The 26,003-nt window shown below is 41.9% G+C and overlaps 1 protein-coding gene across 5 annotated transcripts in view; it reads left to right on the forward strand.

The window, feature by feature from the left end:
* Positions 1-26,003, forward strand: part of KIF6 (kinesin family member 6) — a 425,992-nt gene that overhangs the window by 161,631 nt on the left and 238,358 nt on the right. For all 5 annotated transcript variants that reach the window (XM_006074723.4, XM_006074724.4, XM_006074725.4 and 2 more), the window contains exons 7-10: positions 23-229; positions 12,268-12,411; positions 13,340-13,426; positions 22,057-22,160. In XM_006074723.4, coding sequence (XP_006074785.4) covers positions 23-229; positions 12,268-12,411; positions 13,340-13,426; positions 22,057-22,160 — 542 coding nt within the window. The remainder of the gene's footprint in view (positions 1-22; positions 230-12,267; positions 12,412-13,339; positions 13,427-22,056; positions 22,161-26,003) is intronic.

Raw genomic sequence — 26,003 nt, forward strand, 5'->3', positions numbered from 1 at the left:
TTTTACAACTTATTTATTATAGACTCCTATGAACCAAGCTTCAACCCGTTCTCACTGCATTTTCACCATTCACCTGTCAAGCAAGGAACCAGGATCTGCAACCGTGAGACACGCCAAGCTGCATTTGGTGGACCTGGCTGGTTCAGAGCGGGTTGCCAAGACTGGAGTCGGAGGCCAGCTTCTGACAGAGGCCAAGTATATCAACTTGTCGCTGCATTACTTAGAACAGGTAAACAGTTGGGGTAGGATGACCTATACCTACCATTTTAATAAATTTTATTTATTTTTAATTGGAGGATAATTGCTTTCCAATATTGTATTGGTTTCTGCCATCACCATGAGTCAGCCTTAGGTATATATATATGTCCCCTCCCTCTTGAACCTCCCTCCTTGTGACCATGTACATAGCATCAGGCATTCTACTAGCATTTTGGCCCTGTTTTGTGTCTCAAAACAAAACATATATGATGTAAAATTATATTATATTGTGGTGATATATATATAATGTCACATTTACCACTTTCTGATTTTTAAGTGTACAATTCAGTGACATCAAGTGCATTCAAAATGTTGTACAATCATCACCACCATCCATTTCCAGAAGTCTCATAATCCCAAACAGAAACTCTGTACCCATTAAACAATAACGCCCATCTCTTTACACTCCCAGCCCCCATCATGCCTATTCTGCTTTCTGCTGCTATGAATTTGCCTATTCCATATACTCCTGTAAGTAGAATTATACGATGTTTGTCCTTTTGTGTCTGATTTCTTTCACTTAGCATAACTGCAAGACCCATCCTTGTTTTTGCATGTATTGGACTGTCCTTCCTTTTTTAAAGTGCTTGTTTACTTATTTGGCTGCACTGAGTCTTAGTTGTGGCGTGTGGGATCTTCACTGTGTCACGTGGGCTCTTTTGTTGAAGTGCGTGGACTCTCTAGTTGTGGCCCAGAGGCTCGGTATTTGCAGCACAGGCTCCAGAGCACTCTGGCTTCAGTAGTTGAGGCACCCGGGCTTAGTTGCTCCATGGTATGTGGGATTTAATTCCCCAACCAGGGATTGATCTGCCTCCTCTACATTGAAAGTGTGGAAGTGTAGATATTGTGGTTGCTCAGTCTCTAAGTCATGTCTGACTCTGCAACCCCATAGACTGCGGCATGCCAGGCTTCCCTATCCTTCAGTATCTCCCAGAGTTTGCTCAAACTCATGTTCATTGAGTCAGTGATGCTATCCAATCATCTCATCCTCTGTCACCCCCTTCCTACCCTCAATCTTTCCCAGCATCAGGGTCTTTTCCAATAAGTCAGCTCTTCCCATCAGGCAGCCAAAGTTCTGGAACTTCATCTTCAGCATCAGCCCTTCCAATGAATATTCACAGTTGATTTCCTTTAGGATTGACTGCTTTGATCTCCTTGTAGACCAAAGGACTCTCAAGAGTCTTCTCCAACACCACAGTTCAAAAACATCACTTCTTTGACACTCAGCCTTCTTTATGGTCCAACTCTCACATCCATACATGACTACTGGATAAACCATAGCTTTGACTATACAAACTTTTGTTGGCAAAGTGATGTCTCTGCTTTCTAATATGCTGCCTAGGTTTGTCATAGCTTTCCTTCCAAGGAGCAAGTGTCTTTTAGTTTCGTGGCTGCAGTTACCGTGGGACCATTTCATGGCAAATAGATGTCATGGTCTTAGTTTTTTCAACTAAGTTGAGTTTTAAGCCAGCTTTTTTACTCTCCTCTTTTATGCTTATCAAGAGACTCTTTACATCCTCTTCACTTTCTGCCATTAGAATGGTATCATTTGCATATCTGAGGTTGTTGATATTTCTCCCAGGAATCTTGATTCCAGCTTGTGATTCATCTAGCCCAGCATTTCCCATAATGTACCCTGCATATAAATTAAATAAGCAGGATGACAGAGCATCATTTCCACTTTTCCCCAGCTGCTTCATTCTTTCTAGAGGTATCTCTCTGCTCTTCCTCAGTAGCATACGGACCTAGGGCTCATCTTCTGGTGTCATATCTTTTTGCCTTTTCATACTGTTCATGGGATTTTTGAGGCAAGAATACTGGAGTGAGTTGCCATTCCTTTCTGTGGACCACGTTTTGTCAGAACTCTCCACTGTGACCTGTCTGTCTTGGGTGGCCCTGCATGGCATGCTCATTGAGTTGCCCAAGCCCCTTCACCACAACAAGGCCATGATCCATGAAGGGGGAATGTAGATATAGATATATCATATTTTGTTGAGGAACATGACTTCTTTTGTCCTTTCAGCTCTTGTGAATAATGCTGCTATCAACATTGGGGTAGCTAATATAATTCTGTATAAACATTTCATTTAAACCTCAGAACAGTTGTGCACTGGACGTATTAGTTATTACCCCCCATCTTACAGTTTTTATAACTCATGTCCTCCCTAGGCCTTCCAAAGATCATGTAGCTAGTGGTGAGATAAGGATTTGAACCTCAAATTGCTTGACTCCAAAGCCTATGCTTTTTTTTTTTTTTACCTTTGCTTATTGTTTTTATTGTAAAATTAGTAGTGGGTATGAATTTAAGAAACACCCTCCATGGCCTATTTGTTTCGGGCTGGTAGATTAGCTGCGAGGCCATAATGTGAAGACGACCAGTATCTTTTCCGCTTGTGGTGACTTCAGCTGGTGATTCTGACCCTGCAGTGGTTCTGTTTATCTAGCTTCCCTCCCTGTCCCCGCTCCAGGTGTACTACAGTCCGTCCCAGTGCATGCTCAATTTTTAATTTCTGAGTTTTATTCCAAGGGCAAAGAAAGCTCATCTGAATTTTGCTAAATAAATCTTCCAGAAAAAAAAAAAAATTCTCTCTGAAAGGAGCGAATTGAATTAAATTTCTTAAGTTCCTTTCAGCTCTGTGAGTATAAACACTGTGAGTTGAATGTTAAAGATGGCAACTAATTCCAAGAATAAAAAAAAGAGAAACATGATCAAAAGCTAGAGTGGAGAAATACAGAGAACATTGGCAAGGCAGAATGATTTGTTGATGAATGTTGGAGACTGAAAGATTTGGGAAAAATATACTTTTTTTTTTTAAAGCTGCCTAATGAACCCTTTTGAGAATGATGTTGTCCTGATGTTAAATGCTTTCTAATGGCCAAGTTGGCTGAGAAAGTAGTTTGAGAGAAACCTAAGGGAACTCTCTGAGAACAAGGCACACACAGTGGGGCTCTGAGTAAATGAACCCCAGTAATGCAGCGCCCTGAGATTAAGGCCTGAATGTTGTTCAGATAGTGTTTCTGACAATAGTCAGCATTCTTGGGCTCCTTCTTGCTCATATATTACATTCTAATTTTACTTAACAGATCTTGTTACTTTGCAGGATGTTTATATAACACTGATATGAAAACATAATGAACTATATTCAAAGTGCTTTTTTTCAAAATATACCTACTTGTTTCAGATGTTAGCATTGTCCTTTAACTCCCATTAGATCTGTCCATTCATGTGAAATTGTATTTATATTTGCTAGTTGAACCAAAATTTTCACCAATTATAATCACTCAAGAAAAACATTCTGCTCCTAATCCTTTCTTTTTTCTTCATTCATTCTATACAATCTTTGCAAGCTGTTACTTGTTATTAAAACTCTTCCTCTCCCTACCTTTCTTCACTTCAAAATTCTGGTACCATCAGCCTCATGTAAGTAGTCATGGTGGCATTTGATTTTCTGTGTAGCTAGTTTCTTTAACAGATATTTATATGGAGCAATAATGTGCCAAGGACTGCACTAGGTCCTGGAGCACAGTGCTGAACAAAATTGGAAAAGGTCCTTGCCCTGAAGTCTTCACGGTCCATTGGAGGGGGACACACTCTGAATAAGTAATCTAAATAAGGATACTTATATAATATAAGAATAAACCTGGCTATAATCCTGATGGGAGCCTGAAGAGCAAGTCCAAGAGGCGAGAAGAGCTTGTCCTGGGGGACTGGACTTAGACTGAGAGGGGAGAGTTAATGAAAGTTCTCTTGGGGCTGATGCAAAGCAGAGATCTGAGGAATGAGTCGGAGCGAGCCCAGCCAGGAGATGGGGTCAGGGCATGTCGGACAGTGAGAACCGGGAGCCTGTCGGCCCTTAGCTCCCACCAGGGGATTGACTCACCCAGGGTCCTGGTAACATTCACATGTTGTTGGCTTTTGGCTCCCCAAACGTAACTTATCTGTTTCATAGCCACTGGCTGCATTGCTGTAGCCATTAGCTCTTTACACTGATGTACAAGTGTCTTCATGGAGGTCATGGCATAAAATAATGGAGAGAGGGAGAGAAGGAACAGATCAGCAAGCGAGGAAAGAAGAGCATAAATATGGAAAAATGCAGAGTATGCACATGGGTATGTGGGGTTGAGTAAACCTAGAAGCTGCTGCCATAGAGAATGTAAGAGGACAGTAGACAAATATTGGAATTTTACACAGACAAGTGAGAGGCTACCAAGGAATACCTGGGAATGAGAATAATAAAAAGAATGAGCAGATACTGTTGATGAAGTAACAGAATTCAAGGACTTTTATAAAGAAAGTTTCCTTATGAAGGACTTAATTATGAGGCGATGAGACTGGAAGTATAACACAATTTAGTTTAATCAGCTTCATCCATCCATTCAGAAAATGGTGATTGAGTGTCCACTGGGTGCTACAAGTTACGTTAGGCAATGGGGATCGACTTATGATTGAGAAATAGTCTGTGCTACCATGTCATTCAGTGAAAGAGCCAGGTGTATAAACAAGTGCTCACAGTGCAGTAAGAGAAAAGCTATCACAGAAACTCATGTAGAGGTTGGTGACGAATGACATCCTTTCTGTCTCAGTTTCAATATATAAGATGGAGATAGACTAGGAAAAGACAGTTTGGTAGCCATTCTTACGTGAATTAACCCACACTTGGTATAGAAAATCCATGTGATTGAAACTGCTCCCTGGACATTACTGAAAGACCTTACACCTGCTCGCAGGGCACAGCCGTTCTGAGTTGAATGTACCTCATTATGCTCAGAAGTAAGTAAATTTCTGCGTGCCCGAGTACTGTTGGTTTTGGAGTTTTCCTTGTGTATGTAGTACTTTTTCCAAAAAGTCTCCTCGAAAACATTTTAAGCCACAATAACAGGGTACATCTTGGCCCTAGAAATCGAGCCCTAGGAGAAAAAGGAAGGAGCCGTGCATACTTGTTCCAACCAGAAGCTTCACCAAGCACTCCTCGGGTGACCCTGGGTCTCTGTCAGGCCAAACATCAAGTGCGAAACCACTGAAAACATAGAGTGTTTGCTCTGCACTTGCACAGAAATCAGAATCTGGGTCACCCCTGCCAGTTAGCCAACATGAGTGGGACTTTTTCAGTGTCGCTTTCCACTTGGCTTCCACTGGATTTGCTGCATTCAGGAGAGAAAGCTCACGGTGCCGGGCTAGTTGTAACTCTGTCGGTTTTCTCGGGGGATAATCTTCCATGGACATCTGAGCTCTTTATTTTTTTAAAGGTTTCATTTTTTTAAATAAGATTTGCCTTAATGTGGACCATTTTAAAAGTATTTATTGAATGTGTTACCTAACTGTTTCTTTTTTATGTTCTCTAAGTACTTAGAAAACTGTTAGATATTTAATTGATGATTCATAAACAGTAATGATGAATCATTATGAACTGATGATTCATAAACAGTATGCTACCCTCTCTGCATATCTGCCAGACCAGCACCTGTTTGGTCTTGTATTTGGTGTTTGGGTCATCCTTGCCTGTTTCAGGTGTTTGACCCCTGGTTCTTAGGATCCAGAGCTCTACTCAGCACCCCATGCTACCACCTTGCCTGTCAGACTGTAGTCCACCATATTCCTTACTTTCCTTCCACTTACACTGAAACTTAGTTTTCCCACATCTACTACTAATGACCCTGACAGTGCCTTCCTAGGTAAAACTAATGAAGCCACTCATTCATTCATTCATATTCATTTAACAGAAAAGTATTGAGATTGTGTTATATTACTCAGATTTCTTAGATGCAAACTGGGAAATTCACTGCAGCTAATTTAAGTGGCAGAGAGTTTATGAAACATAAAGAATCTCGAGAAAAATTAGAAAACTGGGCTGGGGTATGACCCAGCTAGGAGCAGAGCAACTGAGAGAGACTTCTAAGCAGAGCCCTGAATGGCTCTGTTAAACACTGCTGTTATCCCCACTGCACATGTAGAACATTAGGTTCTAGTTTTCAGAACCTTCTCTGTAGCTGCCTCGAAAGAACCAGATGCCACTGCCACACTAATCTCCTGCAAAATGGTCTTCCTACTTATGGCCTCCAATCTCATCTGTTGTTATTCTGTCACTAAGTCATGTCTGACTCTGTAGCACACCAGGCTCCTCTGTCCTCCAGTATCTCCCAGAGTTAGCTCTTATTCATGTCCATTGAGTCAGTGATGCCATCTAACCATCTCATCCTCTGCCACCCCCTTCTCCTTTTGCCTTCAATCTTTCCCAGCATCCCAGGGTCTTTTCCAATGAGACAGCTCTTTTGCATCAGGTGACCAAAGTATTGGGACTGGAGCTTTAGTAACAGTCCTTCCAATAAATATTCGGGCTTGATTTCCTTTAGGATTGACTGGTTTGATCTCCTTGCATTTCAAGGGACTCTCAAGAGTCTTCTCCAGCACCACAGTTCAAAAGCATCAATTCTTCAGCACCCAGACTTCTTTGTGGTCCAACACATCCATAGATGACTACTGGGAAAACCATAGCTTTGACTATATGGATCTTTGTCAGCAAAGTGATGTCTCTGCTTTTTAATATGCTGTATAGGCTTGTCATGACTTTCCTTCCAAGGAGCAAGCAACCTTAATTCCATGGCTGCAGTCACAATCCACAGTGATTTTGGAGCCCAAGAAAATAAAATCTCTCACTGCTTCCACTTTTTCCTCTTCTATTTGCCTTGAAGTGATGGGACCAGATGCCATGATCTTAGTTTTCTGAATGTTGAATTTTAAACCAGGTTTTTCACTCTCCTCAAGAAATAGTTCCTCTTCACTTTCTGTCATTAGAGGGCTATTATTTGCATATCTTAGGTTGATATTTCTCCTTGCAATCTTGATTCCAGCTTGTGATTCATCTAGCCTGGCATTTTGCATGATGTACTCTGCATATAAGTTAAATAAGCAGGGTGACAATATACAGCTTTGTCATACTCCTTTTCCAATTTTGAACCAGTCAGTTGTCCCATGTAAGGTTCTAGCTGTTGCTTCTTGACCCACACACAGATTTCTCAGGAGACAGGTAAGGTGGTCTGGTATTCCCAATTCTTTAAGAATTTTCCACAGTTCATTGTGATCCATACAGTGGATTCACTAAGCTTTTGCATAATGAATGAAGCAGAAGTAGATGTTTTTCTGGAATTCCTTTGCTTTCTCTATGCCAATGGATGTTGGCAACTTAATCTCTGGTGCCTCTGCACTTTCTAAACCCAGTTTGTACATCTGGAAGTTCTTGGTTCACAAACTGCTGAAACCTAGCTTGAACGATTTTGGAGCATACCCTTACTAGCATGAGAAATGAATGCAATTGTATGGTAGTTTGAACATTCTGTGGCATTGCCCTTCTTTGGGACTGGAATGAAAACCGACCTTTTCCAGTCCTGTGGCCATTGCTGAGTTTTCCAAATCTCTCTTATTATCTCTCCTTGCTGTTCTCTAAAACTCTATATTGTGATGGGTATATCTTTTTTTTCTCCCTTGCCTGTCACTTCTCTTCTTTTCTCAGCTATTTGTAAAGCTTCCTCAGACAACCACTTTCCCTTCTTGCATTTCTTTTTCTTGGGGGTGGTTTTAGTCATTCTGTACTATGTTACAAACCTCTGTGCGTAGTTCTTCAAGCACTCTCCCTACCAAATCTAATCCCTTGAATCTGTTTGCCACCTGGCCTAGTGATTTTCCCTACTTTCTTCACATTAAACCTGAATTTTGCAGAAAAGAGCTAATGATCTCAGCCATAGTCAGCTTAAGGTCTTGTTTTTGCTGACTGTATAGAGCTTTTTCATCTTCAGCTTCAAAGAACACAATCAATCTGATTTCATTATTGACCATCTGTCGATGTCTATGTGTACAGTTGTCTCTTGGGTTGCTGGAAAAGTGTGTTTGCTATGACCAGCATGTTCTCTTGATAAAACTGTTTTCCCTTGCCCTGCTTTATTTTGTAGTCTAAGGCCAAACTTGCCTGTTATGCTGGTATTTCTCAACTTCCTATTTTTGCATTACAATCCCCTATGATAAAAAGAACATCTTTTTTTTGGGTATTAGTTCTAGAAGGTCTTGTAGATCTTCATAGAACTGGTCAACTTCAGCTTCTTGGGCATCAGTGGTTGGGGCATAGACTTGGGTTGCTGTGATGTTGCATGGTTCACTTTGAAAATAAACTGGGATCTTCCTGTTGTTTTTTGAGGTCAGACTCTTCTGTTGATTATGAGGGCTACTCCATTTCTTCTAAGGGATTCTTGCCCACAGTAGTAAATATAATGGTCATCTGAATTAAATTCACCCACTCCCATCCATTTTAGTTCACTGATTCCTAAGATGTTGATATCCAATCTTGGCATCTCCTGCTTGACCATGCCCAGTTTACTTTGAATCATGGACCTAACATTCCGGATTCCTATGCAGTATTGTTCTTTACAGCACTGGACTTTACAGTCACCACCAGACACATCCACAACTGAGCATCATTTCCGCTTTGGCCCAGCTGCTTCATTCTTTCTGGAGCTATTAGTGATTGCCCTCCACTCTTCCCCAGGCGCATATTGGACATCTTCTGACTGCAGACTCATCTTCCAGTTTCATGTCTTTTTGCCTTTTCATACTGCTCATGGGGTTCTTGTGACAAGGGTACTGGAGTGGTTTGCCATTCCCTCCTCTAGTGGACCACATTGTGTCAGAACTGTTCACTATGACCTGTCTGTCTTGGGTGACTCTGCACGGCATGGCTCATAGCTTCACTGAGTTATGCAAGCCCCTTTGCACAACAAGACTGTGATCCGTGAAGGGGACCACTCCCATTTACTCACCCCCAAATCCCACACGGGGGTGTCTGCTTGATGGAGGTAGGTCTCATGCAAACTGTGAGCTGTATGAGAGACTAGGAAATGACATTTTGTAGGAAGCAAGACTGGAGAAGGCAATGGCACCCCACTCCAGTACTTTTGCCTGGAAAATCCCATGGATGGAGGAGCCTGGTAGGCTGCAGTCCATGGGGTCGCTGAGAGTCGGACTCAACTAAGCGACTTCACTTTCACTTTTCACTTTCATGCACTGGAGAAGGAAATGGCAACCCACTCCAGTGTTCTTGCCTGGAGAATCCCAGGGACTGGGGAGCCTGGTGGGTTTCCGTCTATGGGGTCGCACAGAGTCGGACACGACTGAAGTGACTTAGCAGCAGCAGGAAGCAGGACTAGATTGGGGGCTGTCATGAGAGCTGAAGAACACAGCTTAGTTTCTGTCACACTGCTTACTGTTTACTGTTACTGCTCTTGGCAGTGGGGATGGAGCCATGGACAAGAGAAACCAAGTGTTTTATTTCTGCCTTGTGGAGCAGAAAGTCTAGCAGGGAAGCAGATAACAAACAATTAAATGAATAAAATTTACTTGTTTGACCAAATAATAAATGAATAAAATTACTTGAGGAAAAATAGCATAGACTAAGAACCTGGATATTGGAGTGTTACTTTTGATAGAAGGTTCAGGGGAAACCCTGGTGAGGAAATAAAACTTGAGCAAAGACTTGACTGGTAAGAAGCAGGAAGATGTAAGAAAGTCTGGGGCAAGAGCATCTCAGGTTAAAAGAAACAAGTTCGAAGGTTGAGACATTTGGCCTGGTACAGCAAGAGCAAAGCCAGCATGGTCCATGAAAGCACCATAGGAGATGAGGTCAGATAGGTGGACAGGAACTTGCAGACAGGGCTTGGGTCATCATACCAGGTACATGGGAGGCTGTAAGCAGGACAGCGACCAGATGTAACTTACATTTTATAAAGATGCCTCTGACTGCTCTGCAGAGAGGAGACCACGGGGGGCACAAGGAGAAGCAAGGAGACTGGTTCAGACCCTGGAGCAGTTGTCCAAGGAAGGGACAATGGTGGCCTGAACTGTCATAGTGGCAAAAGAGGTGGGGAAAGTGGTCCAATCCTGGGTGTATCTTGCAGGTAAACCTAATAGAAATTGATGTTGGAATTGGGGAATTCAAGAGTGATGCCTAGAGTTTTGGACTGTGCCATAGGTGCATGGTGGGGCCACTAATAATGATGGGTAAAATCTGAGAAAGAATGAGACTGGCAGTAAAGGAGAGAGGAAATCAGGAACAGACATCCAGGTGGAGATAACAGAGTTGCCACAAGGATAGTAGCTCAGGGAAGGGGCAGTGGCTGATGCTGTAAGCTGGGGAGACATCAGGACATGGTTATATTGAGTTGGCCAAAAAGTTCATTCAGGTTTTTCCATTGCCCGACCTAATATTTAAAAACAAGGGATTGGATGAGATTACACAGGGAGAGACTATAGATAATAAAGAGATGAGGATCCAGGACTGGAGCCTTGGAGCACTTCAATAGATTGAGGTGAAGATAAAGAAGCATTTGGAAAGAAGATAAAGGAACATTCATTAACTAGTTTTTAAGGAAAAATAAAACCCAGAAAAGTGTGATAGCCTGATTACCACATGAATAAAGTTTCCTGAAAGAGGCAGTGAATACCCATGTTGATGCCTTCCTCAAACCAGAGGTCTGGTAAGATAGTGGTCAGTGCTCTTCATTCACTGGGGTCACTGGTGACCTTGGCAAGATCCATCTTAGTCTAGGACTGTTGTGGCTTGCAGGATGGGTGTGACCCAGGTGAAAGAGAGAGAGAAATTAATGCAAAGAAAGGGGTTAATTTTAGGAAAAAAATAGATTAGAGGAGAACAGGGAGGGGACAGAGGGCTGGACTCGGGCAAGGGCCAGGCAGTAACAGCAAGAAGGGTGGGATGTGAGGGGGATTTAGGGGTGGGGCATACAGGCTGCTTACGCCTAGAAGAAGGGTGTGTAGCCATCAGCTCGGATCAAAGGCAGGGAGAAGAAGCTGGGTAGATGTTTGGAACAAAACGATAAGGTGGGAGGGTCCATTTCTCAGAGTGGAAAAGTGGTTTTTGAGAAAATCTCATGGGATTTCTGATTCCTAGTAAAACCTGTGGTCATTCATTTAAAGGAAGACAAGTGGTATCATTACATGATTTTGCTAAAAGCATCCTTTAAAAGCAATGCTCCCATCTTATTTTGTAACTAAAGGAATAGAGAAAGTTCTGGTGATGAAAATTACACACCAGGGAAGACAGAAGACTAGAGCATTGGCAGGTGTTGGCAGAATTCTCAGGAGCCAGGACCTGGTGATTCCCCTGAAATCACATGTCACATCTGTGGGTGATTTATTCCTGGTGCTTTGCAGTGGGCATCCTGGCACTGGATTCATCTTCCCCAGAAACCCCTGAAACCCTGGTGGCTTCCCTTGGGGACAGTCCACACCATCTCTTCATCCATCTCCCAAACATTCATCTACTACCTTCCTGTTAAGTACTGAAGACACTCCTGAGGAGCAAGATGAGCAGGTTCTAGCTCAATCAAGGTCCTCTTGTCCATCACTTAACAGTGAAAGGAAACACGCATACAGCATTTATTATGGGCTAGTTCTACTCCAAGTAATTTGTGCATTTGAACTCTTCTAATCATCCCAACTACTCACAGGGTGAGTACTGTCTTTTCCATGTTTGGCAGATGAGGAGATTGAAGCCGAAGTGTTGAATGACATGCCTTGGAAGGCTGGAATCTGGACCTGGACAATCTGATGCCAGAATTTGGGGTCTGTTTCCTCTTGTGGTTCTGATTCAGTGTTCTGTCTCTCTTACCTTGACGAAGAGGCATTCAGACCAGTTTTGGTTGAATTTTTAAAATCTGGCATGATATACCCTTGAGTTTTTAATATGAATTTCCCAGTGACTGAAAAAGACAATAATAATATATACAATTCTGTACAAGCTATATCATCTGTCCAGCAATTCCAGGCTTCATCTTGGACAGGTCTTGCTCCATTTGCTTCCCTTCCTCTTCACCATGACCGTACTGACTATTGTTCAGCTTATCCTGAGCCCAGTTTGGGGTGGGGGGGTCACTGCATTTTGTGTCAGTTGTTTGTCAGCTGTGCATTTTCTGCTAAGTTAACGCTGCTGTTTCTGTCCTTCCCCACAGGTTATCATCGCCCTCTCAGAAAAGCACCGCTCGCACATTCCGTATCGGAACTCCATGATGACCAGCGTCCTGAGAGACAGCCTGGGAGGGAACTGCATGACGACCATGATCGCCACGCTGTCTTTAGAGAAAAGGAATATAGACGTATGTTGGTTCTTCTTTCCAGAGATCTTAGTTCTGAGTGTTTGTGCTAGTCTGTGAGATGGAGTTGACGGTCCTGGGTGGGTCTCCGTCTTTTCAGCTGGGCTGGGGTATGCCTTCAGAGGTAAAGACGCTGCCAGAGTTCAGAGCCTTGGGTTATGTGCCAGCTCTGAAATTCCCCCTTTTGAGAACTGAGTTCACATAGCACGGGATGGTTTGCAGGAAACTTCATATACATGTTTTGGAAGACCTGCTTATGGGTTATTTACCTTGGCGAGAGACCTGAGAGAGGAGACCCATCAGCTTCTCCTCACCCACTCTTCTCCTGGTTGCTTAGATGCCTTGGAGACATCACCAAGATGTGAGCCTAGACGTGTCCCTGAGCCCAACGCCAGGACGCCTTGGTAGAGGCTGGCTGCCAAATGTCCCAGGTACCTTTAGAGCCAGCTGATGTTTTACAGAATTTCAGTTTAATGGATGGGATTCAGACTTTCTCTAAGAGAGGAAAATGGAAAGCACCCAGGTGTCTCCCCAAACAAGGCCCAGTCCCAAGTGCATTGTGAGATACTGTGGAAAGCCTCTCTTTGGGACCTGTTACAGATATTTATTTTGTACCCTTTGATGCTTATGGATGGTGGTACCTGCTATGATTCTGCTTTGTATTGTGTGGTTCTGGTTTGACAGAAAAGTAGAAAATCATACGCCAATTGTCACTTAGAACCTCAAATCTTCCACACTTTGGGCATTGGTCATTTTATTAAGCTCAAACAAAACTTTAATGAAAAATAAATTTCCCGGGCAAAGCTTCCTCATTTGGAAGCCTGTTCCCTCTTTGTGTTTTATGAATTGTTGTATGCATTTTTCCTGTGAGCAGAAGTTGTTTTCTCTCTATTTGCAATAACACTTTAAGGACATAATCTTGCTTTCTTAGGAGTCTATATCTACCTGCAGATTTGCACAACGAGTGGCACTCATAAAGAACGAAGCCATTCTCAATGAAGAAATCGATCCCAAATTGGTAAGCAACTTTTAACTATGTTAAAAAAAAAATCAAAGTATGTAAAAGCTTAGCTAAAGCCTGGGGGCACTCAGTTCCCATAACCAGGCAATGTTCTAAATACCGGAAACGTGTAAAATCATTTAATTCTCATGACAGCCTCCTGAGTAGATGCCATCTCTTCCTCTGCCTTGAGCTGCCCTGGTATCTCAGTTGGTAAAGAATCCACCTGCAATGCAGAAGACCCCGGTTCAATTCCTGGGTCAGGAAGATCTGCTGGAAAAGGAATAGGGCTACCCACCCCAGTATTCTTGGGCTCCCCTGGTGGCTTAGCTGGTAAAGAATTCACCCCCACTGTGGGAGACCTGGGTTTGATCCCTGTGTCGGGAAGATCACCTAGAGAAGGGAAAGGCTACCACTCTAGTATTCTGGCCTGGAGAATTTCATGGACTGTATAGTCCATGAGGTTGCAAGGAGTTGGACGTGACTGAGCGACTTTCACTTTCACTTTTCTCTACCTTATAGGTGACAAAAGGGAGGCACGGGAACATTTAGTGATTTGATCTGAGTTGCATTGCTAATAGGTCACAGAACAGGACTCAGACACAGGCAGTCTGGCCCCAGGGCCTGTGCTCTTATCTACAGCCCCCTGTCAGATACACAGAGAGTCCTGAGAACAGACATGAAATCATATACAATTATATTTCTAGAAAGGTCCTAGCCTTTCAGTGGTTATTAAATAGAATAGTATTCTGCATAATTGTTCTGTTACTTATTCTAGAGATTTTAAAAAGTTAGTAGTTGGTTGGATCCATGGAAAAATGGCCAAGCCTCTATGTTTATAACAGTTCATTCTTCTTTATCAAAGTATTTTATTTAAGGAAAGATATTTGTAAGTTACCTGATTCAGCTACTCATTATAAATGCAGATATGTTTTATTTCTTTTGTTAGTCTTCTTCTACAAATAAAATAAAACAAGGAATTAATTTGTACCAACATGGAAAATGTTGAAATACAGTATCTCAATTTTGTAAAACTCCAAAATTAAGATTATAGTACTATTTAAATCACTCCCTTTAAAAAAAAAAAAAAAAGATTTCTCTAGAAAATAAACTAGGGTAAGCTTGGTTGTTGTTTAGTTGCTCAGTCATGTCCAACTCATTGCGAACCCATGGACTGGAGCAAGCCAAGCTTCCCTGTCCTTCACCATCTTCTGGAGTTTGCTCAAACTCTTGTCCATTGAGTCAGTGATGCCATCCAACCATCTTGTCCTCTGTCATCCCCTTCTCCTCCTGCCTTCAATCTTTCCCAGCTTCCGGGTCTTTTCTAATAAGTGGGCTGTTCACATCAGGTGGCCAAAGTATTGGAGTTTCAGCTTAAGCATCAATCTGTCCAGTGAATATTCAGGACTGATTTGCTTTAGGATGGACTGGTTGGATCTCCTTGCAGTCCAAGGGATTCTCAAGAATCTTTCCCAGCACCACAATTCAAAAGCATCAGTTCTTCAGTGCTCAGCCTTCTTTATGGAAAGATGGGCACAGAAGACAGACGGTGTGGACTTAACAGAAGCAGAAGATATTAAGAAGAGGTAGCAAGGATACACAGAACTACACAAAAAAGATCTTAATGACTCAGGTAATCATGATGGTATAATCACTCACCTAGAGTCAGACATCTTAATGAGTGTGAAGTCAAGTGGGCCTTAGGAAGCATCACTACAAACAAAGCTAGTGGAGGTGATGGAATTCCAGTTGAGCTATTTCAAATCCTGAAAGATGATGCTGTGAAAGTGCTGCACTCAATATGCCAGCAAATTTGGAAAACTCAGCAGTGGCCACAGGACTGGAAAAGCTCAGTTTTCATTCCAATCCCAAACAAGCACAGTGCCAAAGAATGTTCAAACTATAGCAAATTTCACTCATTTCACATGCTAGCAAAGTAATGCTCAGACTCCTCCAAGCTAGGCTTCAACAGTATGTGAAACAAGAACTTCCAGATGTTCAAGTTGGATTTAGAAAAGGTAGAGGAACCAGAGATCAAATTACCAACATCCATTGAGTCACAGAAAAAATAAGAGAATTCCAGAAAAACATCTACTTCTGCTTCATTGACTATACTAAAGCCTTTAACTGGAAAGCTCAAACTGAAAAATTCTTAAAGAGATGGGAATACCAGACCACTTTACCTGCCTCCTGAGAAACCTGTATGCAGGCCCAAAAGCAACAGTTAGAACCAGACATGGAACAACAGACTGGTTCCAAATAGGAAAAGAAGTACGTCAAGTCTGTATACTGTCACCCTGCTTATTTAACTTAAATGCAGAGTACATCATCTAAAATGCAGGGCTAAATGAATCACAAGCTGGAATCAAGATTGCCGGGAGAAATATCAATAACCTCAGATATGCAGATGACACTACCCTTATGGCAGAAAGCGAAGAGGAACTAAAGAGCCTCTTGATGAGAGTGAAAGGGGAGAGTGAAAAAGCTGGCTTAAAACTCAACATTCAAAAAGCGAAGATGATGGCATCCAGTCCCATCACTTCATGACAGATAGATGAGGAAACAATGGAAACAGTGTCAGACTTTATATTATTGGGCACCAAAGTCGCTGCAGATGGTGACTGCAGCCATGAAATTAAAAGTTGCTTGGTCCTTGGAAGAAAAGCTATGACAAGCCTCAGTTCAGATCAGTTCAGTAGCTTAGTCATGTTTGACTCCTTGCGACCTCATGGACTGCAGCATGCCAGGCCTCCCTGTCCATCGCCAACTCCCAGAGTTTACCCAAACTCATGTCAATTGAGTTGGTGATGCCACCCAACCATCTCATCCTCTGTCGTCCCCTTCTTCTCCTGCCATCGATCTTTCCCAGAGTCAGGGTCTTTTCTAATGAGTGGGTTCTTCGCATCAGGTGGCCAAATTATTGGAGTTTCACCTTCAGCATCAATCCTTCCAATTAATATTCAGGAGGACTGATTTCCTTTAGGATGGATTGGTTGGATCTCCTTGCAGTCCAAGGCATTCTCAAGAGTCTTCTCCAATACCACAGTTCAAAAGTATAGACAAGCCTTGACAGCGTCTTAAAAAGCAGAGACATTACTTTGCCAACAAAGGTCCATATTTTCAAAGCTATGGTTTTTCCAGTAGTCATATATGGATGTGAGAGTTGGACCACCATAGAAAAGCCTGAGTGCAAAAGTTTGGTAGTATACATTATTTTTTAAAAAAGAAAAAAATCTGAAATCTTTTCAATGGTGCTTAATTTATAGATTTCTCAAATTCCAAAAAATGAAAATCTCGAATTCATCCATTACCCATATTATTACTTCCTCTTGGTGTTTGCCCTTCCTTCCCTGAAATCATTCCATCAAAGCGTAGAGGAAAAGGAGGAGAGAAGAATAGTGGGACTGACCATTTTGTCCTTCTTGCCTCCGGGAACCTGAACTCGCCTGATGGAATTCTCTTCTGGAGAAACCAATGAGTGAGGAACGTCCCTTTTTCCAGGCCAGCCCCTGCTCTCATACCAGCATCACAGGGCACCGCCCCACCCCCCTGAAAAAAGGAGACACAGTGGAAAGGCCTAAGACAAGTGGAACTGAATGCCTGGGATGAATCCCTCTGCTGTTCCGACCCTGCCAGCCACCCTGTAACATTACTGTGCAGAATGAGAAAGACAGGAGTGGGCTCATTAGCCTGAAGACAAACATTACTTCATGACTAAAGAAAAATAAACATATTAGACATTTGAGGTTTTTCCCTTCAAATTTGGCTGCAGAGACTTTTCTTTGAAGGAACTTGAGGAATTTGAAGAAAGATGAACATTATCATGTGTTTGATGTAGGTCTGTGAGAGATTTAATGAAACGAGAAATCAGGAGTCAAAAGCTAATAGCTGATAATTGAACAAATGTTGAGGTCTTCCTGGAGCAAAATAATCTGGTAATTGACAAGTGTTTTTTCCTGATCTCTTTTATAATTGCTTCTAAAAACTGACACTACTGTTCTTTATTTGATGTACAGAGCTTTTCTGAAACACAAGTGACAATTGAAAAACTGTCCTCAAAACCACCCAGAACACAACTGGATGGGAAAAATAAATACCAGATTTAGGGTAGTAGTAGTGGGAAATTCATTTAGGGAAAGCTCTACAGGGGTAAGGGCTTCCCAAGAGCCTGCAGTGTTTTATTTCTTAAGCTAAGGCTTCAGCAACACGTGAATCGTGAACTTCCAGATGTTCAAGCTGGTTTTAGAAAAGGCAGAGGAACCAGAGATCAAATTCCAACATCTGCTGGATCACTGAAAAAGCAAGAGAGTTCCAGAAGAACATCTATTTCTGCTTTATTGACTATGCCAAAGCCTTTGACTGTGTGGATCACAATAAATTGTGGAAAATTTGGAAAGAGATGGGAATACCAAACCACCTTACCTGCCTCCTGAGAAACCTGTATGCAGGTCAGGAAGCAACAGTTTGAACTGGACATGGAACAACAGACTGGTTCCAAATAAGAAAGGAGTAGTCAAGGCTGTATATTGTCACCCTGCTTATTTAACTTCTATGCAGAGTACATCATAAGAAATGCTGGGCTTGAGGAAGTACAAGCTGGAATCAAGATTGCCGGGAGAAATATCAATAACCTCAGATATGCAGATGACACCACCCTTAGGGCAGAAAGTGAAGAAGAACTAAAAAGCCTCTTGATGAAGGTGAAAGAGGAGAGTGAAAAAGTTGGCTTAAAGCTCAGAAAACTAAGCTCATGGCATCCGGTCCCATCACTTTATGGCAAATAGATGGGAAAACAGTGGAAACAGTGGCTGACTTTATTTTTCTGGGCTCCAAAATCACTGCAGATGGTGATTGCAGCCATGAAATTAAAAGACACTTACTCTTTGGAAGGAAAGTTATGACCAACCTAGACAGCATATACAAAAGCAAAGACATTACTTTGCCAACAAAGGTTCATCTAGTCAAGGCTATGGTTTTTCCAGTGGTCATGTATGGATGTGAGAGTTGGACTATAAAGAAAGCTGAGCACAGAAGAATTGATGCTTTTGAACTGTGGTGTTGGAGAAGACTCTTGAGAATCCCTTGGACTGCAAGGAGATCTAACCAGTCCATCCTAAAGAAGATCGGTCCTGGGTGTTCATTGGAAGGACTGATGTTGAAGCTGCAACTCCAATACTTTGGCCACCTGATGCGAAGAGCTGACTCATTTGAAAAGACCCTGACGCTGGGAAAGATTGAGGGCAGGAGGAGAAAGGGACGATGGAGGATGAGGTGGTTGGATGGCATCACCGACACAATAGACATGGGTTTGTGTGGACTCCAGAAGGTGGTGATGGACAGGGAGGCCTGGCGTGCTATGGTTCATGGGGTCGCCAAGAGTCAGACCCAACTGAGCAACTGAACTGAACTGAAGTAGTCAGTACCTGAATGTTCACTTAAGCTTAGAAGTAGGGACAAGGTATTATTTATAGCTCTTTATTTATCTGAAGTAGTTCTACTAAAATGTAAAATCACATGAATTAAGGTGACTCATCACTTTCACAGTTTAAAAGAAAAAAATTGTATCATCACATCATTAGCTACAGAAAAAAAAACATTTGATAACATTAAACATTCATCCATAGTTTGAAAAGGCTCATCAAACTATGAATATAAGTGAACATCCTTAGAGTGATTAAGGGTATCAATCAAAAACTACAGCAAACATTTTAAAAGTGAAATGTTAAAAGGAATATGACAAGAATGTCTTAAGCGGTGTACTTGGAGTTTCTGGCTAGGAAAGAGACAATTTTTTTTTTAATTTATGAGGATTTGAAAAGAATACTGGTCATTACTGGTGGACTATTTGATTGCTCATCTAGAGCATCCAGTAGTGGGACTTGCCTGGTGGTCCAGTGGTTAAGAATCTGCCCACCAATGAAGGAGACACAGGGCTGATCCCTGGTCTTGTGGAAGGAAGATTCCGCATGTTGAGGGGCAGTTAAGCCTGTGTACCACAACTACTCAGTCCATGTGCCCTAGAGCCTGTGCTGTGCAATGAGAAGCCACCACAATGAAAAGGAGAGGAGGCTACTCTCTGCTTGCATACCCCAAGAAGAGAGCAGCCACCACTTGCCACAACTAGAGAAAAGCCCATATGCAGCAGTGAAGACCCAGTGAAGCCAAGAAGGAAAAGGACATCCAAGTGTTCGATAACAAAAAAAAATGATAACCAAAATAATGTTCAGAAAAGTATTTGTTATATAATCCATAAAAATGAATTGCCTTCCTATACATCAAAAGCCAGTAATTAGAAAATGCAATTTTATAAAAATTTCATTTATAGTAGCAACAAAAACTTTAAAATTCTAGGGACAAAATCTAATTAAAGATGTATAAGGTATTTATAGAGAAAACCATAAATCTGTATTGAAAGGAATCAATGGAAATCCATACCATGTTTGTGGATATCATGATTCATTATGCTGTGCTGCTTGGTCACTAAGTTGTGTCCAGCTCTTGCGACCCCACTGATGTGTAGCCCACCAGGCTCCCCTGTCTATGGGATCCTCTGGGCAAAAATCCTGGAGTGGATTGTCATTTCCTTCTCCAGGAGATCTTCCCAATCCAGGGATCAAACCTGCATCTCCTGCATCGACAGGCAGGTTCTTTACCACTGAGCCACCTGGGAAGCCCAGTGATTCATTAGGATTACTTTAATTACTTATCAAATTAATCTTTTACTCAAATTTATTTACAGTTGAAATTTGAGGAGAGTCTTTGATAGAATTTTACAAGCCAAGTCTAAAATTTATATGAAAGAGCATATGATCAAGAATAGCCAAGTCTATTTTAGAAGAGAACAAGATGGAAAGGGTTTGTTCTATCTAGATGCCAAAATTTCTTAAGATACAGTAATTAAAACAGTGTGGTATTACCATGCGTATAGTCAAGTAGACAAATGTTTTTAACCAATAGCCTAGAAAAAGACAAGTCTTATATGTAGAAATACATAACAGAATCATAACAGAATTGTAATAGCAAACCTTGCATGGTTGGCCATAAAAAAATTAAAATTAGATCCATATCTTATAATTCCTATAAAGTAAAATCAACCTAAATGTAAAAAGCAAAACTTTCATACTTTTTAAAGAACTTATAGAGAAATACAGGCTTCCCAGGTGGCACACATGTATACCTGTGGCGGATTCATTTTGATATTTGGCAAAACTAATACAATTATGTAAAGTTTAAAAATAAAATAAAATTAAAAAAAAAAAAAAAAAGAATCCACCTTCAATGCAGGAGACACAAAAGACTCGGGTTCAATTCCTGGGTCAGGAAGAGTCCCTGGAGGAGGAAATGGTAACCGCCTCCAGTATTATTGCCTGGAAAATTCCATGGACAGAGGAGCCTGGAGGGCTACAGTCCACAGAATTGCAAAGAGTCAGACATGTGCTGAGCATGCACATGCAGTATAGGAAAATATTGCTATGGCTCTAGGTACAATAGATGTCCTCAAAGAAAACACAGAAATGCAACTCATAACAAAATAAGTTGATAATGAAATTGCCGTGAAATTTAAAACTTTTGTTTCACAGAAAGAACACCACAAAGTGGAAAGCATGACATAGATTGGGAGAAAATACAGGCATTGCATAAAACTTACAAAGGGTTCACATCCTGAATATATAAAGAAGCCTGAAAATCCGTAAGGAAAAGAAAAACAATTCAACTGAAACATGGGCAAGATGGTGAATAAGAAATTCACAGAAGAGGAAACTCAGTCAACATACATTTACAACGATGATCATCAACCTCACCAGTAATTATGAAAACACAGATTAGAACTAGAAAAGAGACCATTTTACACCTACCAAATTGGCAAAATTAGTGTCTGGCAATACCACATACATAGTGACAAAAATGTGGGGAAGCAGGAACTTACATATATAGTTGATGAGAATATAAATTTATACAACTATTTTGAAGAGCAGTTTAGCAACATATAATAAAGGGAAGCTGCACTTACTCTGCAAGTGCACTACAGAGAAACTTGGGTGTGCCCAGAGATTTTTAGTGTTCACCGCAACACTGTTCGTAACAGCAAAGGTAAAATTCCAACGTCCATAATGTCCCGGAGATGTAAATGCATCCGTTGTGATGTAGTCCTTTATTGAAATACTATACATCCATGAAAATTCATGAACTAGAACCACACGAAACAATATAAATAATCTCCAAACGTAGTGTGAGGAAGAAAAGCCAAGTTGCAGTTACATGCAGTGTAATAGCATTTACATTAAGTGTAAGGCATGCAAAATGATATATATCATTTACAGTCATACCTATACCTATGGAGTAAATATTTAAAACATGCAGGGAAATGCTACCCACTAAATGCAGGATCGCAGTCACCCAAGGAAGGACAGGAGGAAACAGGAGTAAGAGCCTCCAGGTTCCGTCAGTAATGTTTTCTTTGTTAAGAAAAATTCTAGAACTATTTTGACCAAATGATAAGATTTAACAAAGCGAGGTGGTAAGTACAAGAGTGCCTTTGGTATCCTTCTCTGTACATTTTTGTTAATAATTTTAAAAGATGTGTGTTCTCTGTCACATAGTCCCCTCAATGAGGAGCTGACATTTATGCTCCTGCCTTGCCATTTCAGATGATTATACGCCTACAAAAGGAAATCCAGGAACTGAAGGATGAACTGGCCATTGTCACTGGGGAGCAGAGGACAGAGGCACTCACAGAAGCAGAGCTCCTTCAGTAAGCCTGTAGACTTTTTCTTTAACAGTGCAAGTTTGTGTTAACTTCTGTGTTGGCCCTAATGTTATGAATTCACCTCAAAGCGCGAAGGTCTCCTGGGACAGTCTGAAATTGCATGTAGGCGCCAGTGAAGAGTGGCGGCTTTCCATGAAAAGCTGCATAAGGCTGGCAGTGTTTTTGCCGCCTCAGCTTTGAGGAAGAAAAGAACAGAGCGTGAAGAGGATGGGAGTATCCTTCTCATGCCAGCTGAAGAAAAAGGATCGTATAATAGTCACACAACTTTTAAATGTATCCACCACACACTCTGTAAGCTGTGGATCTCAGATCTGAAAGGAATTCCAGAAACGTCCTTTGTATTAAACAGCATCTTGCTGCAAGCACCAATTTATCCCATGCCAAAGTAAGCTCTCTCCTTTAATAAATAGATGGCCCATATATTACAGTTCAAACACTCAAAATGGGAATGAAAGCAGGTATTCAGGACTTCATACAAGTGCGGCATTTCTCAGAGCCTTTAGACTTGCAGCCATATGGCATGCCAAGGGCACAGCGTGGCTCGAGTTCTTGCTCTGATCACGAGCCACCACGGCGGGCTCTCTTGTTTCTTCTGTGCTGTTTATTAAGCATTTGTGAAGTGATAACAATGGACTAGGCTTAGCAGGCAGTGGTACTCTCTGCTTCAGAGAAACAAGCTACACAAGCTTTTTCTGAAGGTTTACTGTCATTTCACATGACCCTTTCTCAACAGAGAAAATGGTAACTAACAGGCAGTGGAAGTATTTTCTTTAAACAACTTCATGGCTGCCCCCGAATGCAGGGCTAAAGTTTGAGAAGCCTTAAACAAGGTTTCTGTTATACGCCAAGCCTTCCTCCTCTGGGATAGCATTTCCTCATTTTAGAACACTGTGTTTAATAATGTGATAGGCCCCTAAGGCTTTCCTTACAAAACTGCTTCATGACATATATGAGATTAAGGTGAAATATGCTGCCAGAATTCACATTTTAAAGAATTTCATGTCACTCCTTGAAATAACCTGGGATAGCTTAGATACTGAGAAACCCAAGTTTCAAATTCCTTCATTATGGTGCTCCCAGCCCTGCAGAGAAAGGGCTTGTTGTTGTTTAGTTGCTAAGTCATGTCCGACTCTTTGCGACCCTATGGACTGTAGCCCACCAGGCTCTTCTGTCCATGGGATTCTCCAGGCAAGAACACTGGAGTGGGTTGCCATGCCATTCCTGCAGGGATCTTCCTAATCCAGGGATTGAACCTGTATCTCCTGCTTGGCAGGCGGATTCTTTACCACTGAGCCACCTGGGAAGGCATAAAGAAAGGGCTTACCCAATATTATTTTTGAAGGTGCCTCTTCAGAGTTTTGATCTTCAAATCAGGATCCAGTCAGGAAAACAAAAGCATTCTAGGCCTCTCAACAGCAGGAATTAAATATAGGAAATTTGTCGTACAGGAGACGGTATTATGGGGTGCTACATCAGGCTCCTCTGTCCATGGGATTTTCTAGGCAAGAGTACTGGAGTAGGTTGCCATATCCTTCTCCAGGGAACTTTCCAACCCAGAGATCAAACCCAGGTCTCCCACATTGTAGACAGATGCTTTACCATCTGAGCCACCAGGGAAGTCACCTTCACAGCAACCCAAAGATCAGAGCAGCAGGAGGAGGTCCTTCAGCCTGGGACTGGAGGGACATCAGTAGAAGGTTGTGTTACCGAAGCCGGAGCCTGGTGCCGGCCAGCAGAAGCTGCACAAGCTGAGTGCTGCCTGTCGGGACGGAAGCTGGGGCCTCGGAAGAGCCCTGGGCGCTACGGAGGCATCATCCCACAGGGAGCCCTGCCTGGCTTCTCCCTCATCTCCCCTTCTAGCTTCCACCAGTGCCTCCCACTGGCTGAACTTACCCAGAGCCAGTTGTTAAAAGAGCCAAGCAGTGTGATGTAGTCACGGAAAGGAAAAGTGGAAATTGGATCTAAGAGCAAACAGGGAAATGACCCACGTGCCAAGTAAGTAGCAGTGTTTTCTCTAGTTCCTGTGTGCTCTGTGCTGCTCAGAAGGCTCAGTTTAAGCTAAGATTTTGAATGTGGTGGTTCAAGATGTCAGAATGAGTAAGCCTATGCCACAGGTTTCCTCCACATTGGGTGGATGATAGAACTGATATAAGAAACATCTGAATCTCCAGCTATACCCAAGAATAAGAAGTAGGTTTCACAGGGGTCTAGACAGGAGGAAGGGATCAACCAAGTTATGGTGCAGCACCACCAAGGCCCCATGGCTGGAAGTGGTGGCACGCTGGAGCGGGAGAGGGCTGGAAATGGCCGTACGGGTTGGCAGAGCTCTTGGAATGGGAGGACTTTGTTCCTGTGAACCCCCAGTGTTCTCCTTCTTCCCTTTATCCCCTGGTATTTAGGTCAGTAGTCCCAGGAAATAGGGAAGTGCCCCAGGAAACTGATGATGCCCAGAACAAAGAGGGACTGTGTAAGCTCTGGAGACAGCTCCTGCCTCCAGCTCTGCTCACTTCGTCACTGAAAGCAGCAAGCAGCACAGGTAGCCACCGCTGCGTCAGTCCCTTACCCAAGACTGGCTGCCCAAGCAGAGAGCTCAGAGTCTAGGAAATGTGAGCTCACAGTTGGGAGTGACTAGGAATATGAGGACAGCCAGCATGGAGAAAGACAAGAACAAGCGTTTACAGCATGGAGGCCTCAAGAACTAAGCAAGAGGAGTGGTTGCTGGCATTCCATCCATGAAGCAGCAGCAGGATCGAGAGATCTTGAAAATGAAAAAATGTACCTGTTGCCATTAAGAACTTGATGACTGAAGAGCAGAATGAAAACACAGAGGGGCAAATCAGTGAGCCAAGAAGGTGGGAGCTAAGGGATCATTCCAGAATATAGGTTAAAAGGTAAAGATTAAGAAAGTTTAAACAAAAGAACCATAGAGAATAGCCCTAGATTTACCAGTATCAACAACAATGAGTTTCCAAAGAAGAAATAAAGAGAAGGCATGGGTGCCAACAGTTAAAGAAATAAAACCTATTTTTTTAACTAAAAAAAAAAAAAGGGACATAAGACTTCAGAACAAAAGAGTTATCATATGCTAAGTAGTGCAATAATACTGTAGAAAAATTTTAGAACTTCAACATATTGAAAATAATCCTAAAAGTTGTTAGAGAAGAAAAGTATTAACAACCAAGAATCTGATTTAGTGAAGACTTCTCATCAGCAGCTCTGGAAATAGGGACTTCTAGTACTGAAACCCAAAACAAAAAAGAGCTGTGAATGGAGATTTCTGTATCTAGCCGACTATTCAAAGGTGAAGGTGGCCATTTTTCAGACATACAAACTTTCAGACAGGAAATTTCCCATGGTACATCCTCTCTTAAATAGACCACCACAGACTATACTTCCACAAGAAGAAAAATTCTATAAAGCACAAGAAACAATAATAAGCAAAGTTCATTATACTTTCTCTATGATATTTAATATCATATTATATTTACATTACATCTTTCACTAACTTGCCATTTATTACATAAACAGATGTTTCTGTTTAAAAGTTATTGACAACAAGCAAATTCTCACGATTCTCCTCTCACAGGAGTTTGGGGGCAGAGTCGTGAGAAATAAAATTGTGACAACAGGTTTAAAATACTGACAGACTGTTAGATCTTGGATTGGCTTTCTTTGATCCACGGATAATGAATACACAAATGTCAGCTGGAACCGTTTCTACAGAGACAGTATGTAGGATTGCCATTAGTTTTTCTGGGCAGTTGATTCACTCATTCACCCATTCAACCTTTCTTATTCATCCAGTACTCACAAAAATCTACTGTAGGC

This window comes from Bubalus bubalis, chromosome 2 (genome assembly GCF_019923935.1).
Source record: "Bubalus bubalis isolate 160015118507 breed Murrah chromosome 2, NDDB_SH_1, whole genome shotgun sequence".
In the NCBI taxonomy this organism is placed as follows: domain Eukaryota; kingdom Metazoa; phylum Chordata; class Mammalia; order Artiodactyla; family Bovidae; genus Bubalus; species Bubalus bubalis.